Below are 25,413 nucleotides of genomic sequence, written 5' to 3'. Positions count from 1 at the left end.
CTGCCATGCCTAAAAATACCAAAGTGGTTTTAAAAAAGTAACGTAAAAATACCAAAGAATTGAGAGCTCCGCTTTTTAAATGTTTAATATAAATATTTCTTCAAATTATTGTTCGAAAAAAATTCAATAAGGTTAACATAATAAAAAGGCAAAGGAATTGTTTTACCTAAAACTCGTGAGTAAAACAAATTCTATTTTAATTGGAATTACAATGTACGAGTATTATGATGTATTTGTGATTTTGAAATATTACAAAGAATACACTTTGACGTAGTCGATCTTGAAGTGCCCCTCGTCCAGCCAGTGATCCCGATTCTTCTTGACATCCTTCCAAAAGGCTTTCTGAGCCTGCGGGGCCCTCTCGTTCCAGGGTTTCACCTCGTGCTGGTACTCATTAAAGCCACCAACGCTGAGTCCGAAGGTCAGATAGAACTCCTGATCGAAGGGCGCCAGACCAGAGCCCTCCTCAAGTTTCTGGGCCTGTGGCAACCTTTTTCCGGCGGCTGTTGTCTCACTGAAAGCTCCCGTATCACTGCCTTTGGTGCACCACTCCTTGCCGTCCACAAACCACCGAAGCTCCCGAGGAGTCCATTCCAGGGTGTAGTTGTGGAAACTATCGCTCCAGTCCTCGGAAGTATTACCAGTGCCCGGTTTTAAGCAGCTCATCACGGATCGCAGGGGCTCATCTGCGAAGAGAATGGCGGCGGCATGCAGATCTAGATTAGCTCCATTCGGACGGGTGTAGGCAATCCTGAGTTGCCCCGACTTGTAGTCATCAACTCCGTACATAGGATACTTCGGTTGCAGCCAGATTTGCGGGGTCACCCACTGCGCCCGCGGCATTTTGGCTCTGACCTCAACACGACCGTATTTGAAGGAGAACGCTTTGGAGGAGAACTGAGCAGTGACCATCGGCGGCAGGCCATCATTCATAGTCCTGCCATCGCGAACACAGTCGTGGGTATAAGCCACTCCCGTGCACGTTTCACCCAAGTCCAGTCTGGCATCTGATCCCTTGTGGAAGTGCTTTTTCATAGTGTTTGTGGCTAGAGCCACATGGCCGTTGGTCAAGCACAAGGTATCGGGAGCATCGTCCACATAGACATTGAACTCGTAATCGGGTTGTCCGGAAAATCTCCGCTCCGCCTTCCATTTATTGGGATCCAGCCGTGCGCCATTAAACTCATCCACGAAGACCAACTGACCGGCGCAACGAGTGGGTGCTCCATTGACCTCGGTTTTGGGGGTGGTACAGCCCACCCTAATGTCGATATCCGGATCGGCAGGCGGAGTCCAGGGGGTGGTTACTACGGGGGCTACCGGAGTGCGAGGGGTGCTCACCGAGGTGCTATTACCACTGTAGCTATTGACCACATACGACCCGTCATCCTCGCGATAACCCAGTCCGTTGTAGATAACGTACGTCCAGTAGTACAGCGTATCGCCGGGTTTCAAAGCCGTTGTCCGATCCCGGAAGGTCCACCGTCCATTTTTCGCCTTAACAATATCACGAGCCCAGGTGCCCGCCTCCAAACCATCCATTTCCTCGTTCAGTTTGCCATGAAAGGCGAATAGAGAGATGCCTTCCTCGTCGGGAATGGAGACCTCGAATCCCTTGGGGTAGAAAACCTCAATCTTAGCTTTTGTCACCTCGTATCCCTGGACACCAAGAACAAGGAGAAGCAGATGGAGGCAGCAGCTCCAGGCAATGAAGCGCGATGCATCCGCCATTGTGGGAATAAAGAATACGACTGTGATGAGCGGTCAGACAAGTCGAGCTTGAGAAGCCGAGAAGCTTATCAAGAACCGGTCGGTGATTTGTTTGTTTGTATCACACTGCGCTAAAATCATAAACACAACACAATATAGTGCGATCAAAATAAGTTATTATGATAACAAAAGCCATAATTTAAAACGATTTTATTAATTTGTTTACAAATGTGTATGTTAAAGCTGATAGTTTAAAAAAGATGGTTAAACTTTTTAAAATTATTTGTAAGTTTAAAAACTATATCTCAAATAATACAAGAAAAAATAAAGTGATCTTAAATGGTTTTTTATTTTTTGTTTTGCTTGTATGCAGAAGCATTTCTTAGTGTACCAATCGCTTGCCAGTATCTGTGAATCTATAAAAAAAGAGAGGCAAATTAAACCGTATAAAAAGACTTGGGAATTACCCAAGCACAATCTTGAGCTTAAGCTTTTTGTGAGTCGAAGAGAACGTAAACAAACCTACTAATCAACAAGGCCCAACTGATTACTTTATGTTTTAATACTTATCTTCGGCAGAAAACGTTTTGTTTTTATATTCACATACATTTAAAAAATCCGCGCAATTTTTGCCAGAGTTTTACAGCACTCTTCAGTCAGCTGATTATGGTCCATCGATAATTTTACCATCGGGTTATCAAGGTAGGGTATTTTAGAGACTATAAATAAGCTCAAAGCAGGGAATTAGTTTCATTAATTTACAATTATGTGTTGTTATTAAAAAGAGATTTCCTTTTAGAATCAAAGATTAAGGTATATTTTCAGTCTTAGTGGGAAACTTTATACCTAGAAAGTTATTTGGCGCCTTATTTTTTGGGAAACCATCAACTAATGGGTATCCATCGCTTGAAACACATAAAAAATAAGCTCCACCGCGCAGCAGGCGACGAAACTCGATGAAATTCTGATTCTCGTCCGTGTGCTTGTCTGGTTAGCTTTCGTTCTCTTCTCTCAGTAGAAAAATTTGTAGAAAATATCACACACGCAAAAAATAACAAAAAAATGAAGATATTTTTGTTAAGATAATTTAAAGCTAGACACTGTGCGCGTATATTTTGTGGTTTCGCATTTTCTAGACAACTGATTTTGTGTAATAATAAACTCTACAGAAAACAAAACGGATTGCAGAGGAGAACAACAAAAGTAATAACAAATTCGCAGCTCGTGTGTCCCATGAGTGTGCGTGTGTGTGTGTGTGAGCAGCTGGCAAAAGAACAAGGAGATAAACAAATACCCCTCGGATTGAAGCTGTGTTATTGTAAGTAATGAAGATTTATGTAATTCGCTTGTTTTTTGGCCATCCTTTGTTGTTGATTCTTTGAAAACAGCTGTGGCGTTGCCAGATAGCACGTTGCTTTATGTAATGCCTAGCCATGTTTAATTGCTCCTAAGTGCAGTGCTTAACTTAATTGTTACAACATTCGAGGGCATTATTTATTTTTCTAGCTAATTACGAGTGACATGTAAAGTTATCGATATATCGATTAATCGGAGATTACATGGCCACACTGCGCCGTCGCCACTGCAGCGTCCAAAGCAGCTGTTGTTGTAAGAGGGGGTGTGAAAAAGGGGGGCGGGCGAAAAGCACAGCACGGAACACCGCACGAAAGCAAAACAAGCGAGAATGATTGATTTTTCGTCGTGCGTCGTCGGGAAAAGTAGGCGAACGGCAGCTTCGCGGAAAAGCGGACAGTAGTGAAAACTTTTTGTATCACAGTCGTTGCTGACGAGCGGAAGGGACCGCAGCTCGGGAAAATCAGGAAAAGAAAAAAAAAACACGCAAGGGCCCACAAATAATTTGGAATATAAATTTAAAAGCAAAGTGTTCAAGTGTAAATATCTAATTTGTTTTATAACAAAATTACGGGTTAATATGCTGAATTAGTGCTGTGCTAAGCGAGTTACCGTTATTGGGGAGAGAGCCGTTTGCAAAGGAATTTTCGTACGTCACAAGCTGTGCGTGTGTGAGTGTGCACCCCCGGAAATGTAACACGCACACAGACGCAGTGAAAAACTTGCACCTGAAAGTTTTCGTCGTGTGTCCACCTTCGTGCGCCTGCTCTCGGCATTTAAAACAAAAAAAGAAAAACGCAGCAAAAGGTTAGTTTTCCGCTTCTCAGTGCACCTGTCAAAAATCCTATTTAAAATTCTGTCTTATTTGCCCCAGTTTTCATCCAGGGCTGGCATTATCTACCGTTAGCGCGTGTGTATATTATGTGTGTGCGTGTGTTTGTGTGCAAGAGTGTGTACGTAACCAATTGGAACTGGGGCAACTGGCAAATACGGCAACGAATCGGTGGAGCAAAGCAAACGCCGCAATAAACCCCTAAAAAATCTCCAACCCCGTTAAATTGAAGCAAGCGCGAGAAAAGCTGGCTGAAAGCTGCAACTTGGCCCAGTTACTCAGTTACTTTGGCTCTAATTGCAGACGTGATAATAGAAGTGCACACACAGCATAAAAAGTATGGGGTGGTTAAAACCAAGAAAAAAAACAGCAGTAGTAGCATGACAAACAAAAACAAACTTCATTTGCCAAGAGTTTTTAACCAAATTTGTTTGCACACACACTCGTAACTAAAGATGCAGATACAAATGCATGTCATCCAGGGATGAGCGGCTCTTCAACTTTTCTCAGATTCAAAGTTCTAAAGTTGGTAAACAAGTAACGGTTTTGGGGGTGGCAGGTATAATAACTGGTTTTTAAATTAACACTTGGTAATATTGCGGGGTTGGTTTTAATGGCTTTCTTTCACTCACTTTTAAGCATTACCACCAAAAAGTCTTTAGTATTTATATTCAAAGGCCCCAGCTGTGCTTAGATACATTCAAAACTGGCAACCCCGTCTTTCCAGTGAAAAGGTTTTGAATTTTTCTAAAAAAAGCCATAAAGGTCGGTCTGCAAATTTGTTGAAATGTGTAAACCAACGAATTTCCATTGATACCGTGCTAAATGTTTTAATAAATTAAAGTAAATCTGAATAGCCTTAATTAAGCAAATACATTTAATTAACTTAATTTATTCTCTTTGCGAGTTTAGTGAAGTGCCTTTGACTCAACAAAAGTCGATAAAAATATCAATCTAAAAATTGTTTTTAATTTTTATCAATAGATTAGTTGTGTCATATATGTATATAAAAGTCAGATAAATGCATAAATTCTTTTTAAATTCTTGGCTGTTATCCTTTCGGGGTTTCTTCGTGCTTTTCGTGACAGGCCCCAAAAAGAAACCCCAAAAATACCCCATCCCTGATCCGAACGCTCTCTTGAAGCTGAGCCAAGCAGTCTGTGCAAAAAGCATGCTTTTGGCGGCACATTACACTTGTTTACTTTTCAAGTGTGCGTGTGTTCGTCGGTGTGCGAGCGAGTGTTCCCTGGTGTGTGTCTGTGTGTGCTCCATGGGGGCGTTACTGTCTTTGTTGTTATTGCTATGCGTCGTCGTCGTCGTCGTTTCTTCTTCGGCCATTTTTTGGGGGTCGCTTCTCGTCTCGTTTGTAGGGCAAAATTATGTATTGATTATGCCAGTTTTATTTTCCTTTTGCCCAGGGGCTCTTCAAACCGGAGAAGTGCGGGGCACCTGCGGTCGGTTTTTCATGCCCGAGTGAGCCATTTCATTGGCACAACGATTTCGTTGTCTCTCTGCATTTAACTAATTAAGAGCCCCTGCCCAACTGGCCTCCCCCTTTTTCCAAACAATAGACGTTTTCCGGTCGCTCAGCCCAAAATGAAGTGCGTGTCCAGGGACGGACGAGAAGCTTTAGAAATTGGATATTTTGAGTACACTGACAAACATTTGAATTTTATTAACTCCGAATAAAAATACTCTAAAGAAGTACAAAAGGCTTTGCAACTCCAGCTCCTCTGAAGAAAGTAAATAAATGACTTTTGATTTTATTAGGATCACATACTTCATAAATTGACATTTGTAATATTTGACCAATGGCTTACATTGTTTCTCCAAACTGTTCGTTGTCTAAGACTAACATAGATAATTTTTTCTCAGTGTATAGATGCTATATATATATTATATGCAAAATGGGTAGCATATTTGACCGACATCGGGAGCAGCGGGCTCTGAAAACCGTTCGCCCTCGGGGGTGGCTTTTGTAATTGGAAAAGCGATCAATTGTAATCCCCCACCAGGAGGTTTTTCGCTTGAATAGCGCTACCAATTTAGACCCGCTTACCCCATTATCAGACCATATCTACACACATTTATTACTCATGCTCAAAATACGAAAAGCAAAAGTTTAGAATAGCACTTGTTATTTTAGTGCTGTCGCTTGCCAAGTTGCCTTTTATCAATAATATGATTGATTGCTGTTTGGTTCTATTGTTTTTCTCTTTTTGATGTTGTTGTCGCTCCCACAACACGCATTGCACATTTTGTGACCCATTTTATCGTGGCCTTTCCGTTGTTAACCCGATATAAGGCGAATAGATAGTGAAATTTTTGTTGGCCATAAAAGTGGCTCCATCAAATAGAAACGCAATTACCAATCCCCTCTTTGCAGACTAACATTTACTAAAGAATAAAAATCCAAATTTGAATAAAGTGTTTCTTCGCTTGAGAAATATTGATTTTGGGAATTTGGTAATGGAAATACGAAACATACAAATTTAAGCTGGGTCAAACGTTACCTTAATGAAATAACTGATGTCTTGACATTGAGCAATTAAAAAAATTAATTGCTAATACAACTGCTCCATCGAATTCTCAAGTTCATTGAGATTTACATTATTAAATCTGGAAATTCGCACCACGTTTAACATTCGCAATGAAATGGCAACATTTTCGGGGGAAATAAATTTCTGATGAGCTGGCGACAATCGGCCAAACGGTCAGCGGCAAAAATGTATTAAGGGTTTTAAAAATAGGAAAATAAAAATTAATGTCAAATAGCTATTGCTGCCGCTGTTTTGTTGTTGCTGCCACTGGTGCTTTTTCGCTTTTCCCCGTACGATTTATTTATTTTTAAACGCAATTACGTGCGGGTCTTGTGCTGCGATAACGGGGAGTGCTATGGGGGAAAAGGGGTGGAGGGGGGCTCGTTTTCCCAACGAACGCATGACGCTGACATTTCGAAAACAGCAAGTGTTCAGGCCAAAATATGATCAACATATCGCCTGTCGTCTGGCTAGCTTTGTATATACCTATCTAACGTTTGGCCTTTCTCTTTCACTATCTTTTCATGTGCCGCTGATTGATGTTTTGGACACTCGGATTTCGATTGCGACTCCACGTTTCCAATTTCCACAATTTGCCCCAATTTTCCCCTTTTCCCATTTCCCGAGCAGGGCATCTAGGGCAGCAGCGGAACTGAGGCGCAGCGGAGCCGCCCAAGTGCAGCCGTAGAAAGCGTTGGTGCGGGCACCATGGACTCGCTCAAGTTACCAAAGGGTAAGTGTCCACAGTCGAAATGATATGGGGGCGTTGGCACACGACTCCGGGGAACTCGACTCACTCGAATGGAAATTTGGAAATCACAAGGTGTCATTGTTGATGATGTTGAAAGAATTGTTTTGACTCTTCACGTTCCCATCTTCTTCTTTCGATTGTCAAACTAATGGCTGAAAATCAATGTCAGTTAATCATTATAAATTTGATAATATAAAAAGAATATATACATAAATAAGATACAAAAAAGTATTCAATAAAAGTTGATTATTTATTTAAAATAAATATTTATAGCAATGTTAACCCGATAGAAAATATAATAGCCAAATCAATATTGATAAGATATCCTTGCTTGGTTTTAATCTAGCTGATTAAAAATCGATTTCAGTATCATTAACGTGATAAGAGAAACAAATCCAACTTGTTTACTTAAAAAAGATTAACCAGTTTTAGTATGACTCTTTTCATGACCATGAACCACCAAATGTCTTTTGATTAATGACAACTAATTAGGTATTTTTTAATTCTACAGCCAATAGTGCCACCAGTAGTGCCAGCGGCAGCAATAGCAACCTATCCGGTTCGACATCCGCGTCCGCATCCGCAGCCACATCGCCCACATCTTCGGGAAATGCGGCAGGAGGCCTCCTCTCCGGTGCCCCAAAATCGCCACCCGGCCTGAGCAGCAGCACCCCGATCACGGTGCGATTTAATGCCAACGAGGAGTCCCTCGACGACATCCTGCAGTCCTTCCACCACAGCAAGCACAGTCCCAGTGGCGGAGCGAGTGGCGGGGGAGACGCCTCGCCCACATCGAATCTCCTCGGGATGAAGAACAACGGCCTGGGTCTCAACACCGGAATGGTGGTGGGCGCCTGCGATTCCCTCTCAAGCAGCCCATCACAGCCACAGATGCAAGGATCCGCTTCCCTTTTCGGCGTAAGTACAGCTACCAAGAAACGAGCTCCATTTGGTTTTGGGAAACATTAAAATTGTTTCATGAATCTTCAAAGGGTTTTCTGCTAATATATTAGCATATTAGTATTATAACATAGTCCTTTTCAACCATTAACAAGATGGTTAATACTTTCAAAAGTAGGAAGTCTTTACTACAAAATAGTCTGTATTTATTAGGTACTATTGAGTACATATTTTCTTTTGTAACCTTACAACCCAGCTGGAATCGAATGTGTGTCTAATCTAGCGCGGTTGGCAGTGAACTCGATACTTTGTTTACTTTTCGTTCCGTCCGCCTTCCCCGCACCATATCTTTCTTTATCAAAACAGGCCGCCATAAATTATGATTCATTCTCATCCGTCGCGAGCCCAAGCTCGTTGAAATTAAGCATACATTGTAGAGAACGCGCCGCATTTGTCCGCTGATTGTCGGAGGCTTGCCAATTAGCATTCGCCTGGCCAAATTAGTGGAACACTTATCTTTTTGATTTCTGTGTAGTTTCACTTTTTAGCAGCCCGATTTGGGGGTTCGAGTTCGGGATAGTTGGCTTGCCAGCGATCGTCGCGTGTGTGTTTGTCATTCAAATTGTGGCTATTTCGGTGGTTTGGGGCGGCATAAGTATGTGACCGCTGCTGCAAACACAGAGCACTTGCCAAAATTTGCAACAGATGTGCCGCTGGCGATTGCAAAACTCATTTGGCACTATTACTCACTGTTTCAAAATGTTCTTTTCTTTTCATCTCTGCCAATGACGACGACTGCACACGACTATAACTATAATGATGATGCTGATCACAGAACGACGAAGTAACTCTGCGCAATAATTTCATGCAAGGCGGAGGCTTCTTCAATCGCAAAAGGTGAGTGCCAAAATCCTAATACTCCTTAATTAAACACACTTTCCTGGGGGAATGATGTGTGTTTGTGTGTGTGTGTGTGTGTGTACACTAATAGTTCAAGTGTGTGTAGTTAAGAAGAGTACGCCGTAACATAATTGTTGTTGTTGCTACATATGCGTCATGCCAGCTAATACATATCCCACATACAGTTTATGTTCATAGTTAAACCCACACAGTCCATCGGAATTGCATGCATTAAAACCATTTGTTTAGTGACTCACGAAGCTTCAAGCTCGTCTTGAAAGCCAGGCTTGAATTCTTTTACAGGGTCTTTCCTTGTGTTCTTTTTTTTTCTTTATCCTGGAGTTCCCCTCAAAAAAAGTTTCGAATTTCCCAATTTACTATGTATTTAAAGGGATTACTCTTCTCTCAGGGGATGTTTTAAGTGATCTTATTTATTTTTTGCGATTTATATAATAAAATCCCATGGCTCAAAGATCTACTTTCTGATACTGGCTCAAAAACCAATTGAGCTTTCAAATTAAATTACCATAATCCTTTGGGATTACCACTTTATCGTGCGGACCAAGTCCTGTGACAACTTAAAGTTCCATTTTTTTTTTTGGCCCCAGGTTCGTTGACCGTTGACCCTACAACGAATTACTTCGCTGCAGTTTTGTGACTTTGATTTTGTATATGCGCTTATATATATGTATATATATATATGTATTTGCATACGTATATCCTGCGCCACTTGTGCATATTTAATGCACTCCGGCTGCAGTCGCCTGCCAATGGCCGTAAACTTGCCCGGCCGACGGTCTACGGTTTTTCTTCTTTTTTTTTCCTGCTTTTGTCACCAACTTCATTCGTTGTTGTTGTTGTTGTTTGGAGCATCTGTGGAGTGCACTAGCTAAAGGATCCGAATCGGGAGCGGTGGTGGGTGCTTTGTTTATGCTGCCTTGCTACATGCAACATTATATGTATGTAGGAATTCATTTGGTTTTTTTTTTCTTTTTTTTTTTGTAGCCTATGCCCGTCTGCAACTTTCAGCTCAAGTGCCGCCCCGTCTGGGCAAGTGGGCGGTTTTCTTTTTTTTTGAAGGGTGGGAATGTCGTCAACGGGACATCAACGTCACCGCCGAGCCACGTTTCGCTCAAGTTTTGTTTTTGTCTGCTCTGCTCTCCATTTCCATTTGCGGCGGGATTTCCCCTGTTTTCCCCCCCGTTTCTTTCGTTTTAAATATTAAAAAAAACGGCAAGTCTAGCTGGGATTCTGCTACCTGAGAAGCTATTGCCACCTCCTCCCGTTTGACGTCATTGCGCCTGATTCGCTTTATTGATTTTCGTGAGCTGATATCGTATGCACACACGTCTATACTATAATTCCGTATTTGGGGTCTTAAAGAGCGCTTGCTCGCTGTCCGATTTTCAATTTGGCCGTCAATCAGTCGCTCTTCACGATATTGTGTCGCCTCGTTTTCGCAGCACTCTGTATTCATTTCCGCTGGCTTTTTTAATTAAGTTTCCGTGGGCTAATTGCATTTTATAATTGCATTTTTCAACACTGCCTGGTGTGTCGTCTCGTTATCGCCGGCGTTCTTGTGTCGATGATGTTGCTGCTGCTGCCTTTCCGTTGCTCTTGTTACGCGTTTCAGACTCTTATCATTTGGTTTCAGACTGCCACCCCCACCACCACTACCACCGCCCGTTTAACCAACCACCTAACCACCCAACCACCCACTCTGCCGTGTTGTTGCTGCTTTTGGTTTTTATCTATTTACACTTGTACACGTTTCTACATGTTTGTTATACACACATTTCATCATCAGCATCAGGAGCAGCAGCGGCATCATCTGCAACAACAGCAACATCGAGTCACAGCAGCCACATTAAGCCACAGCAGCAACATCGGGCAGTAGATGCCACCTCAGATCACCCATACCATTGCCACACCCCCCCGCATTTACCACCCAAACCCCTCAAGACATTCCCGTTCCGTCGGAGACGTTTTAAATTAAAAATTTCCATGCAATTTCATGTCTCGGTGGCCTTACAGTTGGGCATGCACTGCATTTGCTCCAATCAATTAGCATGAACGTGTCAAAACAACAAACAACTCGGCTCACATACACAAATACAAATATTGGCCTACAGCAGCAGCAGCAGCAACAACAACAACAACAACAAGCATAAACGTAACGAATTGATACACATTTGAACTAGTTTAGTTTTCTATTAGCATACATGTGTACTCAAACGAACTCTCGTATTAACCCCTTGCCGCCCACTGTGCCGCGCGATTCTTTTTGGTTGGTGTATTTTTTTAGAAGAAGATTTTCCCTTTTTTCGGTTTTCGTTTTGTTATTCTGGGCGAATTGTTCGATGCCCCGAGAATTTTGTTGTGCCAAGAACAGTGTTGGATTTCCCATTTTCGTATCGAAAATCATCAAAATAAATAAAAAAGGATATATTAATATAAAGCTCTTGATCGCTCGCGTGCACAGTGCTAAAACCGAACTAACTAATCCAAAAATATACTCAACTGCTGTGCCTATATAACTGCGCCTCTTCCAAAAGATAAAAAGCTAAACCTTCGCCAAAACAAAAATAAACCACAAAGCGCCAGAGTAACTTGAAATTTTCATTTTGATTGGATGTGTCGCAAAAGAACCAAAACCACCACAAAAAAAAAAAAAAAAAAAAAACACCAAAAACAATACTCGTTCCACCACAACCACCACCACCACCAAATGCCACCCACACCATTTTACCACAGCAACAGCAATCCTACACCACAACCGCCAGCAACAACAACAAATATCGAGAAAATTATATATATATACAATATAACAAATAATACCAAAGCAACGTCGAGAATAAAGAAATATTAAAAAGGAGCAATTTAGGGTTTGAAAAGTTCTGAAATTTGATGTTGTATTGTAAAGATTTGTGTTTAATATATATTTCAAACAATCAAAGTAGTTTCAAATTCATTATATTTTTCAATGTTAAAAGTAGGCTTAGAAAACTCTCAAAAGTAGCATTTAAAAAAATGAGTGAGGTCATTTAAATAATGTAGTGCGAGCTATTCGGTCACAAGACACACAATTAAAAACATTTCAAGTTAACATTTCCTTAAAAAGTTTTCTCAAAATTATCGTGTGTGATTGTGAGTGTCTGTGCGATAATGTGTAACAAACTATTTGATTTCTTGTAAGTTTTCAACGACGATTACAACATATGTACATCCCGTAATAATTTCAGTTTACTTAAATGTTTTATTTGCACAATTTTTTATTTCCGAAAGCCGGGCGGCAATGGGTTAAGCAAAAACACCAAACTAATTGCATTATGTACCGAGAATTAAACCGAATCCGAAGCAAATCCTTGAACAAATTGCTCCTTTTTCATAATGCAAAAAGTCTATACAGATCACAGAAACCAAAAAAAAAAAAAAAAAAAAAAAAAAAAATCATCCACTAAAAATTGCCAATGTTGTAAAAGCCTCTTCATCTTGTTGTCCCTTCTTCCTGCAGTTGCGGCGGCCTGCCGAATCTCAATCTCAACAAGTCGCCCCAGCAGCTCCAGCAACTGCAGCAGCAGCAGCAGCAGCAACACCAGCAGCAGCACCAGCAACTGCAGCAGCAACTGTCGCCGAATCTGAGTGCCCTGCACCACCATCACCATCAGCAGCAGCTGAGGGAAGGCGGCGGATCGCACAGTCCCTCATCGCCTGGCGGAGGAGGTGGAGGAGGAGGAGGTGGCGGAGGATCGCCGTACAACGGTTCGCAGGCGGGCTGCAGCAGCGGCGGCATCTCGCCTATTCCGCCCCAGATGTCGGGTGTGTCGCCCAAGTACCGTCGCAGCATATCCTTCCCCATCAAGGGAAATTCCCCGACTGCCCTCTATGGCAATCCCCACTTGGATGGCATGGGCAGCGGGCACATGAACATACCCACTCTGTCGATTGGAAACGGAGGTGGCGGAGGCGGTGGCGGATCTGGTGGCATGATCTCGGCAGGAGCCAGCGGCGGCGGCGATGCCCCCTATATGGGCAACAGCTATGGCAACATGATGACGGCAAACGGGCAGATGCATCATGGCGGCATGGATAACTCGCTGAGCGATTACATGCGCGGCATGTCGCTGGGCGGCGGCAATGGTGGCAACGGTGGCGACGGCAACAGCATGGCCCTCATGCAGGACAGGATGCGCGTGATGGGCGGACCCAAGCACCTCAGTGAAGCGGATGCCATGGCCATTGCGGCGAGTGGAAACGATCCCTCGGTCTACCTGAATGCCCTCAAGATGGGCTCGCCGTCGCGTCTCTCGCCGCACTCGCCGCATTCACCGATCCAAGGTGGAAATGGCGGCAATGTGGGCGACGGCACGGCACGCTTCTCCAGGAAGGTGTTCGTCGGTGGCCTGCCACCGGATATCGATGAGGATGAGATCACCACTTCGTTCCGGCGCTTCGGTCCTCTGGTCGTCGATTGGCCGCACAAGGCCGAGTCCAAGTCGTACTTCCCGCCCAAGGGCTATGCCTTCCTGCTGTTCCAGGACGAGAGCAGTGTGCAGCAGCTGATTGATTCGTGCATCACGGACGAGGACAAGTTGTATCTGTGCGTCTCCTCGCCCACGATCAAGGACAAGGCTGTGCAGATTCGTCCCTGGCGCCTGGCCGACGCGGACTATGTCCTGGATGCCACCATGTCGCTGGATCCGCGCAAGACGGTCTTCGTGGGCGGCGTGCCCAGACCTCTGAAGGCCTTCGAACTGGCCATGATCATGGATAGGTTGTACGGTGGCGTGTGCTATGCCGGAATCGACACCGATCCGGAGCTGAAGTATCCGAAGGGCGCCGGGCGCGTGGCCTTCTCGAACCAGCAGAGCTACATAGCGGCCATCTCGGCTAGGTTTGTGCAGCTGCAGCACGGCGACATCGACAAGCGGGTGGAGGTGAAGCCCTACGTCCTGGACGATCAGATGTGCGACGAGTGCGAGGGCCAGCGGTGTGGCGGCAAATTCGCGCCGTTCTTCTGCGCCAACGTGACCTGTTTGCAGTACTACTGCGAGCACTGCTGGGCCGTCATCCATTCGCGGCCGGGACGCGAGTACCACAAGCCGCTGGTCAAGGAGGGCGCCGACCGACCGCGTGCTGTGCCCTTTCGCTGGTGTTAACGGCGGCGCTGGTAGGCCGCGCTGCACGACGAGAGACGCCAACAGAGGGAACAGCGACACCGTTGGCTGAACGCAGCGCTGGCAGTGCCCAGAATCATCACAGAAGCATCAGGATCGGGAACGGGATCAGGATCAGGAACGGCAACGGAAACGGAAAGAGGAACGGGATCGGGATCAGTGGAGGTGGTAGTAGAAGAAGCCGCCGCTGGCGAAGAGTCTAGTAAACCAATTATTAGAGACGACGACACACACACACACCACATGGATACACTCACACAAGCAAAAGACAATTGCAATACATTTGGGGGGCTGAAATTGAGGCGGGAAACCCCCCCCAAAAAAAACAAAAACAGCCGCCAGAGTCTAAAAGTCTAGAGGCGAGAAACACGAGAATCGAAAGCCCTCAGAAAGCAACATAGTTTTAGTCCTTATTTAGATTTGGCAATCTATTTAGTTTTAGGCAACAGGCCTAAACCTTTGTACAACCGAAATCTTAGTTTTGTTTTCGTTTAATGCCTGCACAGTATTTTTTGTACTTTATTTTTTATAGCAATTTTTTTTTCGTTCATTTGATTAGGGGGAAGTCCCAAAGATGCCATTTAATCTCACAAAGACCACCAAAACAAAAGGTAGAAAATAGATGATAATAGTAACCAAGCAGGAAGATTTACTTCCTCGTAGTCAGCCACAATCCTCGCAAAAGGCTTATGAATCGTTCCCCCTTATAAATGATAACCACTTTTTTTGTAACCTAGCTAACTTAGGAGCCATCTTGTATGCCAATCGAGGCTAGTCCTAAAATTATTAGTGAGCTGCTCACCCTCTCTCGAAAGGCTTTTTGCTCGAGTGGACCTGGGCTGTCCTTAAGTTCCTAAATTGTGAAAAAACAAATTAATCAAAAAAGCATCGGTTTATCCCTTTCCCTAATTAGATCAATCTATAAAATTTATACAAAAGACTTTTGAAAAGACAATATGCAGAATGTCAGACATTTTTATGCGAGCTATTTCTTACGCCACATTTGGTGTCTCGGTGAGAAATCGGTAAACCATATCATATCTATAAACAACTCTAAATGTTGCTATTGCTATTGAACTTTATAATCCCACTCTTTTTTTTTGTGAATACGCGCTACTTGTTAACTAATCGGAAGCATCATATATATTATCTGCCCTATATATTGGATTGTTTGCCAAACACGTCACTCTTTCTTGCTAAAACAAATACTTAATTTTGGGCATGTGAAAATCGTACGAGGCTTATACAAAACTAAACACTGGATATAGACATATAAACCATTTTAACTCCTTATTAGTCCTTGACAGAAGGTGGCTTCCACTACGATTTTCACATGCCCCTGTTCATGTTATGCTGAATATGAATGATAGTTACTTAAAGCGAAAAATGAATGTCCTACCACACTAATCAATTAGTTTAAGGCCCACACTCTGCGAAAGGTTATTTCTTTCCTTATACGGACGGCTCATTTTTAATTTTAATCTAGTCGACTCTCACACGTACGTACACAAACCACACACACACTCACACACACTCACACATTTACACTGGAAGTTTGTTTGCATTTGTTGCCGTTCGGCATTGCATAAAATAAAAAAGAATATATTAATAATCGAAACCTAGAGAAACAGTCAAATTGCTTGTGTTCAGTATTATGATTTTTTAAATAGTTTTCACTTCAAAAGTGTTAAATGTTTGGCCTTATTTATTTATCAATTGTCTTTCGTTATTTAATTTACGGCGTGTTGCTGACTAAGGGACAGAGGGCTTATCTGCCGAAGATGAAGAAGAAAGTATACATTAATGCAAAAAAATATATATATATCTGTAATGTAAAAAAAAACAATTTTTATATACGACATACATATATTAACACTATGAATACTTGTATTAGACAACTTTTTATATAGAAACTTTTTGTATAAACTTTTTTTATTACTCTTATGATTATTCAGAAGTTAGTTTAGTCCAAATAACTGAAGAAAAATCGAAAAACCAAAAAACGCGATGATTAATAGACATGCTAAAAACATCTAAAGGAAATTTAAATATTTACAACATATGTGCAATACTATTTCGTAAACGATTCAAGCGTATTATTAAATACCAAATATATAAACTATAAAAAGATATGTATTTGTACAAACATAAAGTATACAAGATAATTGCAATCGTATAACCAAAGTAGTCAAATATTACTGATTCCCAAAATGATTCTCCAACTTTCAACTAATTGGCATGCATTTTTTGCCATGCGAACGGGGCTTAAAGTTCGCTAATGGTTCTCTCCCCTGAATCCTATTAAAATCAAATGGAATATCTAGACTTACGGCAATACTAACGAAAAATTATCAAAATGTAAAACGAGCAAAATATTTTGTAAATTGTACGAGTTAAGGGGACGTGACAAAATTTGCTACGGTGCATGCAAACAATACGATATTTTTTCTATACTACCAACAAAAGTACTAAAGATCTAATTCAAATTGATAAACCTAAAAAATGTGAAAGGCCATGTTGCTTTGGACTTCTATAATATATTATTAATCGATAGTCAAATCTATTAGCAAATTTTTGCTCGCGCTTTCTTTACAAGACAACCAAACAAAAAAAAGCAAAACGAAATTCAAGTCATGCTAAGTTGTAACTCAAGTTGATCGCGTGGCACTTTCAAAAAATACAAGTTTATAGCAATTTTTCTAGAATTTTTATATTACAATGAACTAAAGAATATGTATCATATATATACTACATATATATTTTTTAAACTGCAAACAAATTAATTAATTAGTGGACTCGAGACGTTTGTTTGTTTTCGTTAAAATTTTTTTATTTTCAAATATTAACTGAAGAAACGTGTATTAAAAGCGAAAGAATCTACACAAAACGAAAACCAACAAGCCCAATTAAATATTATATCAAATAAAGCAGCCTGCTCTATGTAGTGTTAAACAATTTGTGCAAATATGTAAGCAAACGCGTTGTTCTAAAACTTTCAAAGTAATTAAATGCTAGTCTTTAAAAAGGCAAAATCTGTTACAAAGCCAACACGAAACGGAAACGGTAATCGGTGAGCGGTAAACGGTAAACGGCAATCGGTCAAAGGCTATCGATAACTGTGCGTAATGATGGTGTTTTTTAAATGTAGTAAAATTTAATATTTTATAGATTTTTATACTTTTATATAACATATACTTTATACTTTACCTGTTTAACGAAAACTTGATGAAAATGTTAAAAAAAAAACTTTAAATGTGCTGTAAAAGAAGTAACTTATCAAACAAATATTTTACTATACCAAAAAAAGTTGATAGAGATATAAACTCTTTACGGCAAACCGCTCAATGTTTTTGCTGCTAATGGCGTAGGAATCTGGAATCTTGTGTAGCGTGCTATATAATATTTATATCAATAAGCAATCCGTTTTGTTTTCTAATCTGTTTTATTTTGTTTCCCTGAGTATTCCAATAAGCAACAACAATTTAGCAAAGACATTTAATTTATCCCCTTCATCTGAGCTTGAATTACGGATAGAAGTCGGTAAATTTTAGTTTTATAGAAGATATTGTTATAGATAAATGTTTATGTTGATTTTTATATGGATCCTGTTGTTATACCGATTATGACAATGAAAATTTGTACGCCTAATTCTTAAATATATTTTTGTATCTTTTGTAGTTGCTAGTAGTTTCCTGGTAGTTTTAAAAAAACCAACTCCGTTGAGACATTTTTATACTTTGTTTATTCTTTTTATACATATACATATTTTTAATAAAATATGAGAAAACAAAAACAATATTTGATATATACACTTTATACAAAAAAGTAAAATGAATGAAAAAACGTTTTTGAAATTAATAAACGGACATAACGTAAACTGTGTTTTATTTATTTTTATATATATCTTGTATGTACTTTTTTATAACATTGTAAATAAATAAAACTTTTAACTTAGCTGAACCACAGAAATATAACAAAAAGTAATATGAAACACAAAAACTGTTAGTACATACAAATAAATACTTAAACGATAAGAAAGACTCGGCAAAGAAAAGTATTGAAATTCGAACTTATTAAAGTCTTAAATATGTTAACTGAACATTTAAACTGCAAATTGGTCAATATGTGTTTTTTATACCAACCAAAAAAAATGATAAAACATAATGCATAATTATATGAAATTTACACGTAGTACAATTCAATAAAATTAAAACTTAAATAAGTAAATATTTTTGACGAACCCCAGATAAATGCTTCAAATAATAGCTAATACAAGACAAACGAAATAAATAGAGAAATTCACTTAAGCCAAACCTTGCGTAGCGAATTATGCAAATTTTAGTTGCATTTTAATTTTGCTAGTGAAAACTCTTCTAATGTAAAATTGGCAAATAGGGTTGAAAATACTCCTCGTTTCGGGTTGGACGGACGCTTAACTGATAGTGCTGAGAGAAAAATTTAATTATTTTTTGAGTATTTTCATAGCACAATTTTTGTACAGTGTATGGTTTTGTAGCTAGCGAAAGAAAGAAAACCAAACGCGTTTTAAATAGAAAATTTTTTAGACTCAACCCCAATGAGCTCCGAAACGATGTGAAAACAATTTCAATTTTACGCTAATTGGATCGAAGCTTAGATCGCCGTGAAAATAGAATGAAATCAGCTAAAGACAAGGTTATTAATGAATATTAAAAACAACATTCGGTACCTTTTAAACATAATTAATGAATTTTATAAAACATCAAATTGATACTGAGAAATTGTAGCCTGTAAAGCGAGTGTTAGGCACCCGCACTTCCATTTTAATTTATCTTTGGTCGTGTGTGCGAAATACAGAGTGACATACGCCTATACATATACTTACGTCTATATATATATATATATGTATATATAATGTTTAGTACTTTGAATAAACTGAAATTGAGCGCCCTTACTAATGAATTCCTTTTAGCAAAATATTCAGAACAAAACCAAAACAAACCAAGCAAAGGCATATAATTTTTTAGCATTATACAAGTGAAAATATAACTGAAAACTGAAAAATAATATAAATAGTGAACCGAAAAACCAGTTGGCAGAAAACTATATAGTGAAACAAATAAATTTATATATGACACGTAATCTGTATGAAGCGTATGAAAACAAGATACTAGCAAAATATTCCATATTTTATAGTCATTTTCAATAAACGTAATTTTTTAATTTTTACAAAATTAAAGTTGAAAAAAAATGAGCAAAAATATTTGTAGTTTTCTAAAATCCGCAAAATCAAGGGATAAACACTGATTTAACATATTAATTGTAAACAACAGTTCGATTTCCTTGCGTGTTTTTGCTCCAGATGTTGAAGCGTTTTGAATTAAATTACCAGAAAAATGTTTAAAACGAATGTTACGAAAACCAAAACTAAAACAGACCATAGATTAAACATATGTACTAAAATAAAATAAATAGAAATAAAAGTCAATGAAGTAATACCAAAACTAACATATAAAGTAGACTCATACGCGAAAAAGTTCTCCCCCAAAAAAAAAATCTCAACAAATTGAAACTGTAATAGCAAACCAAAATATCAGCAGTACTTCAATGCAGTATTTCAAAGGAAACCGAAAAAGGATAACCAAGCAAACAAAAACCAAACCCTAAATCCAAAAAAAAAAAAAAAATACAAAATAAAAGATTACAAATATGTGCTCCCCTATTGAGGGAAATATACATATAGGATTATATTATACACAAAGTATATTCGAAACCAAAGTCGTTTTTTAAAGCGCTTCACAATAAACGAAAATCCGGAAAATGGTGTTTATATAAAAAAGAAATAAAATTGGAATGACGCAAAACACCCCACATAAACACACTCCCAGTCACTGAGGAAAAATGCAGGTTATGGAACAAGTAAATAAAACATAAATGGCAACAAAAAAAAACATATATCTTCATTCAAATAAATAAAAATACTTTTTCTGGAATAATACAAAAGTGAAATGTTTCATTTTTCTCGCTAAGATTGGGGCGTTTGGGAAAAAAGGCGTTGGCAAATCTTAAATACAATAAGTACTAGCAAGATAGGAAATAAATAATATCTTATTGATTTGATTTTAAATTTGTTCGAGATGTTTAGATTAATTTTACTTTTGTAACTTTGGTCCTTTGGTCAATGGAAAATTCATAGCACACTTTTTTGGGCAAACCTGGTGATCTCTGGTTTTACTGCAAAATTAACTTTAGCTTTGAATACAGAATTCTATTCTCAACTAGGTTTTGTTCGTAGAAGTAATTTTCATGGATCTTTCTTTCAACTTCGCAAATAAAAAAATTTATGGTATTAGAATACAATCGTGGCACAGAATAATCTACAAATAATAATGATGAGAGGATGGATTTTTAATTTTTTGCCCAATATTCTTTCCAAATTGACGTAACAATCAATGGGATTTTCCAGAAAACACAATAAACTAACGAAAACAAATTCAAAATTTCAGATCTGGCAGTATTGAGGGTGTGTCGCCCACCTCCAGCGGAACCAGTCTCATATCCGCACTATCGGTGGCCAGCGCAGGAGGAGGAGGTGGATCAGGAGGAGGCGGAGGCGGCGGCCAGGGAGCCAGGGAGGCTGGCCCCTCTGGCGATCACAGCAGCGGCGGTGGCACCTGGCGGCTAATTAAAGGCAAGGTAACGCAGACCCTTGAGGAGATCAAGTCCTCGAAGCTGCCACCCACGGCAGCCATACCCATTATAGTGGCCGATCCGCCATCGATTGGCTGGAGCAACGATCCCGATTCGGACAACGAGTGTCTCACCGTGAACACCTCGATAAGCGAGGAGCTGCCCTTGGACCAGGAGCACAAGCAGAACTCCGACTCGGACGTGGAGGCGGAGCTGCTGCAGCTCGATAGCATAAGTTTGGGCAGCGGAGACGTGGCAGCAACAGCGGCCACTGGCCACTCGGAAAGGTCTCGACTGAGACGAGGCTTGGCCCACATCCGATCCAAGGTGAAGTCCAAACACCAAGCGGCGGCCGCGATGAGCAAGAAGGATGTGAGTCCCAGTGGCACCTCCGTACAGCCAACTTCGGTGCGAACGGGATTCCTGCGCAGGCGCAACGTCGTGGAAGCGGGCAGTGAGCCGTCCACCAGCCAGCAGGCGGAGATCGCCGTTGTCAGTGGCAAGGTGAAGAAGCGGGGCATCCTGCTGGCCCGCAAGGACGTGGAGATCGAGTCGGGTGTGGAGGTGCTCGAGGACATGATACCCGCCACCGAAGCACAGAGTGAACCTTCGAGGGAAACCACTGAGAAACGAGCAGAGGACGATACAGATGCCGCAGTGGATGCAGAATCACGTGCCACTCTGACACTTCCTGTAACGCCGGGTGCGAGTTCTCTGGTCTTTGGCAGTTCATTCATTGGCAAGGAGCCGACATTACCACGCGACTCGTGGAGCAAACACAGCTTCCTCTCCAGCTGGAGTGTGATGAGTCTTAGCCAGTGGCGGGAGAAGCATCAAGGAGCCACAGCGTTTGCCTTTCCAGTGCTCCTTTCCATATTTCTCGTCCTGTTGATGATTCTGCCTGTGCCGGATTTTCTGCGCGGAGTCTTTGCCACTCTTCTGTTCTTCACCGTGATGGATTGTTGTGGCGGCCATCTGCGAGTCCTGCTCGAGGACTTCCTGCTAACCACTCACCCGGAGAGAGTGACCTTCGCCATTCCCAACTATAAGTTTATGCCGATTTGCGAAATCCCTGCTGTCGAGGAACACAAGACGATCAAGACCTACGCGGGTTGGATGAACGAGATCAATAGCTACGATCCAAATACGTTCTCCTTCAGTCTCACAAGGGCGGTCTATGTGCGATTGGATGGCTGCATCTTGAAGATGTCGGGCACGAATGCCAGGATACCCAAGCGTCGCATGTGGAACGAGCCGCCAATCGATCGTCACAAGATTTTGTTCACGGATCATAGATCCTACGATCTCAGGGATTGCCGTATCGAGTTGCTACCTTTGGGTCTGGCCAATAAGCGGTGAATTTATTGCATTATTTTTATATTTTAACATATTTTATAAATTCAATAAATCCCCCTTTTAGTTTCTTCAATCGCAAGTATCCCATTCAGCTGATTATCAAAAGCAACAAGGATCTGCCCGAAGAGCAAAACTCTGTGGAGAGCCAGTCGGACCAAACGGTGAAACAGGATGCCAAGGAGGTCAAAACTACATCTTCATCGGGCACAACACCACCAGGAGCAGAGGAGGAGAAACCAGTGGATTTTGCAGCCACAGTGATGCAGGCAGATGTAAGTTTTCAACAAAATATAACAATGGAATGAAATTTTAAAGTAATGCCTTTAATTTAGTTACAGCAACTACGAAATACTGTAAATCCGGACAAGGAGCTCAACGATATAACCGTCCCCTGTGGCGATGAAGTGCGTTTGCTGCTCTTTTCGAGATGTGATCGAGAAAAGGAAGACTGGTATCGCCGTTTTACAGCCGCCAGCAAGGGCCACGTCCACGAACAAGACCTCCAGGTGCCCATGGCACGATTCGTGGAGGATACCGATCTTCAGGCGGCAGCCGCCAAACAGGCTTTACAATTGGTTTCTGGAATGGCTAAAGGAACGGGTAGCGTAAAGGTAAACAATCCCTAATGCAACCCAATGATATAATAACTAGATTTAAATATTTATAGTGGAAAACAGAGGACGAGGTCTCTACAGCAAATGCAATCGATGAGCCGGATCAGCAAACGCCTGATGGACAATTCGAGAATATCACAGAGGAGGATTTATTGGAGACGCCGAAGGACGACACCTTCGACGGCATGATAATGAGTGCCAATGTGGCCCGGAATTCACCCGAATATGTCAGATTCATGGCCGTTTACCAGGTATGACTCCTGGCCAGCTCCCCTTTCATTTGCAGTCTTTTAGTTTTGATTTACTATTATTTGTTATTTGTTATTTCTAATTGGCTTTTGGTAGAAGGCTTGCAACCAGAAATCAATCCCCGTTACCCGAAGTTCCGTTGGAACAATGCATTCCGTTGAAAGGCGCCCAAAGAAAGTATGTTTTATTATTTTTTATTTTAATCTTATTTAGATTCTCATTTTAAATTTAAGTGAATGGAATACTAACTACTAATTATTTACAGTCTCGCCGTGCCAAACGTCAGGAAGATGAGTTGTGGAAGGGCATTGACCAGTCGCTTTTTCTGGGACCATCCGGCAGCATTGTGTGGGCCAATGTGCTAATGGGTCGCTGCCTTTACAGCTGGCTACATGACGCCCTGCTGCAAGAGAAGATCAAGGAAGTATTGCAAAAGAAATTGAATTCAATTAAGGTAAGATCTTTAATTAACTTTCTCAGATGAAATCATTAGTAATTTATAATTCTTAATAGCTGCCCAGCTTCATGGAGGAGGTCATCATCACAAACATTTACTTGGGTCAATCGCCAGTATTGTGTCATCGTGTCTCCCAGCCGATGCTGGATGAGCGCGGCGTTTGGGTGGATGCGGATGTGACCTACGAGGGATTGGCCCACATCACAGTGACCACCAAGCTGAATCTGTTGCGTATACGCAGCAAGACAAAGTCACCGATGGCCACCGAAACCACCGGACCCACCACCTCGATGGCGACGGAGCAATCGCAGGATCTGCACAGCCGTTCGGATGTGAACTCGGAGAATGTCATCTACGACAGCGATGCTGAGAGCTCAGGAGGTTCCTCCACCGAATCTGAGAGCCCACCGCCGGGAAATGCTCAGGAAAATCCAGCCGGAACGGAGTATGTATTGGAAAATGTATTATTTACGTGTAACCTTCTCTAAACGTTATGTTTTATTTTTCCCAACAGATTCTTCCAGAATTCACCCGGCAATGCGCGGCGCATCTTCAAGATTGTGGATCGCATAGCCGCCTCCAATCTATTTCAATATGCCACCGAGCTGCCGTACGTGCAGCGAGCCATGGAGAACATGAATGCGAACATCACCCTGCGCGTGGATCTCAAGGGCATGGTGGCCCGTGGAACGTTGAACGTACCGCCACCGCCATCCGATCGCGTGTGGGTTAGTTTCCGCGGACCGCCTCGCTTGTGGATATCCACTAAGCCCCAGGTGGGCGACAAATCCGTCGACTGGTCCATCGTTACCAATGTTATCGAGAGCAAACTGTGCGAGGCTGTCAACAAGTTTCTGGTCTACCCGAACATGGTGGACTTCTCCATACCGTTCCTCAGCAATCCCAGCTACGATGAGGAGACAGCGAATGCAGCCAACTGAGTACCAAAATAAAGAGGATTAGGCAGGGAATAAGGAATGAGATACAGTTTTATATTCGATGAATTTAACACAAAGTGTGAGCGAGATTTTCTATGTTATTTTTTTAGTTTTGAGATAAATTTGAAGCTTAGCTTAGATCTGCGATCTCTAGTTCCGATTTCAAATACTTAAGCGCTTATAGCGATGAGTGAAAAAGTTGAAAGGGACGTCCGATTCCAAATGACAAGTTACGAAACGCTTATTTCCATCACATTCTGTTCACACTCCAGAACAATCCCAATCTTAGCTACAATAATTTACACTTACATACCCTATAATATAATATATATCAAGGAACTCAGAAAAGGATTTAGCATATTGAATATGCTGCAACAGCCGCTCTGTGAGGTCATCACGACAAGTATTCCAATAGCATAATGCAGGCATATAGCTCTACAACTTATCCACTACTCTACACGAACCACTACAATATACCTATATACCCATATATATTTATATACTCCCCGTAGCATAGACTTAGAGTGCGAGTGAATTTAAAATAAGAAAATCGAATTTTATTTGCGATCTGTGGTCATTCAACCATATAAAACAAAACGTATGTACTTAAAGCGTTTCAACTATTTAAAATACGCTGCTAGAACGTGAAAGAGCGGAAATGGATCCGTATATTTTGCCAAATGAGAACAAAACTATTCCCTTGGGTTCCAATTTATACAACAACTAAGAAATATCATTTACACGGTTGTTTTTCCAGGCTACACAACTAAGTAAATCATTTTAGCTACAACATATATATTTAAATGTTTTTCATAAATAAATGATAGCAAATTGCTAGCACAAAAGTGTTTGATTTTGATTTGGCATCTGTTATAATTGAGCTTTCAAGCTCATTTTAACATTGAGTTAACATAGGTAACTGTTAACGTTTTTTCTTTGGCACACCAATTTCTGTTCCCCACAAAAA

General features: G+C 41.1%; 2 protein-coding genes across 8 annotated transcripts; one reads left to right on the top strand and one right to left on the bottom strand.

The window, feature by feature from the left end:
- Window positions 1-141: 141 nt before the first annotated feature.
- On the bottom strand, window positions 142-1,757 carry LOC108093908 (gram-negative bacteria-binding protein 3). The gene has a single exon (XM_017194277.2). The coding sequence runs from the start codon at window positions 1,729-1,731 to the stop codon at window positions 250-252; it is 1,482 nt and encodes a 493-aa protein (XP_017049766.1). The 5' UTR covers window positions 1,732-1,757; the 3' UTR covers window positions 142-249.
- Window positions 1,758-2,623: 866 nt separating this feature from the next.
- Window positions 2,624-24,584, top strand: LOC108093688 (translational regulator orb2). 7 transcript variants are annotated; one of them, XM_017193888.2, is made up of 12 exons: window positions 2,624-3,028; window positions 7,066-7,168; window positions 7,698-8,104; window positions 8,922-8,983; window positions 20,649-22,187; window positions 22,253-22,460; window positions 22,521-22,799; window positions 22,856-23,053; window positions 23,151-23,228; window positions 23,317-23,505; window positions 23,565-23,953; window positions 24,023-24,584. In XM_017193888.2, the coding sequence occupies exons 2-12, from the start codon at window positions 7,144-7,146 to the stop codon at window positions 24,447-24,449; spliced, it is 3,801 nt and encodes a 1,266-aa protein (XP_017049377.1). In that variant the 5' UTR covers window positions 2,624-3,028; window positions 7,066-7,143; the 3' UTR covers window positions 24,450-24,584. The 7 variants fall into 7 exon arrangements, with proteins under 7 accessions (XP_017049377.1, XP_017049386.1, XP_017049359.1 ...); XM_017193870.2 differs by having other exon boundaries at window positions 2,625-3,028; window positions 23,148-23,228; XM_017193878.2 differs by lacking the exon at window positions 2,624-3,028 and adding an exon at window positions 3,267-3,870 and having other exon boundaries at window positions 23,148-23,228.
- Window positions 24,585-25,413: the final 829 nt, after the last annotated feature.

This window comes from Drosophila ficusphila, unplaced genomic scaffold (assembly GCF_018152265.1).
Source record: "Drosophila ficusphila isolate 14025-0441.05 unplaced genomic scaffold, ASM1815226v1 contig_106, whole genome shotgun sequence".
NCBI classification, from domain to species: Eukaryota; Metazoa; Arthropoda; class Insecta; order Diptera; family Drosophilidae; genus Drosophila; species Drosophila ficusphila.
The sequence above is the reverse complement of the archived record's forward strand: the minus strand, read 5'-3'. Positions and strand labels throughout refer to the sequence as shown.

Excerpts from the sequence above, each read along its gene's own strand:
- LOC108093908 (XM_017194277.2), bottom strand. The coding sequence starts at position 1,731 with ATGGCGGATGCATCGCGCTTCATTGCCTGGAGCTGCTGCCTCCATCTG.
- LOC108093688 (XM_017193870.2), top strand. The coding sequence starts at position 7,144 with ATGGACTCGCTCAAGTTACCAAAGG. Across the intron at positions 22,461-22,520 it reads CCACAGTGATGCAGGCAGAT|TTACAGCAACTACGAAATAC; the intron begins GTAAGTTTTCAA and ends CCTTTAATTTAG. Across the intron at positions 23,954-24,022 it reads GAAAATCCAGCCGGAACGGA|ATTCTTCCAGAATTCACCCG; the intron begins GTATGTATTGGA and ends TTTTCCCAACAG.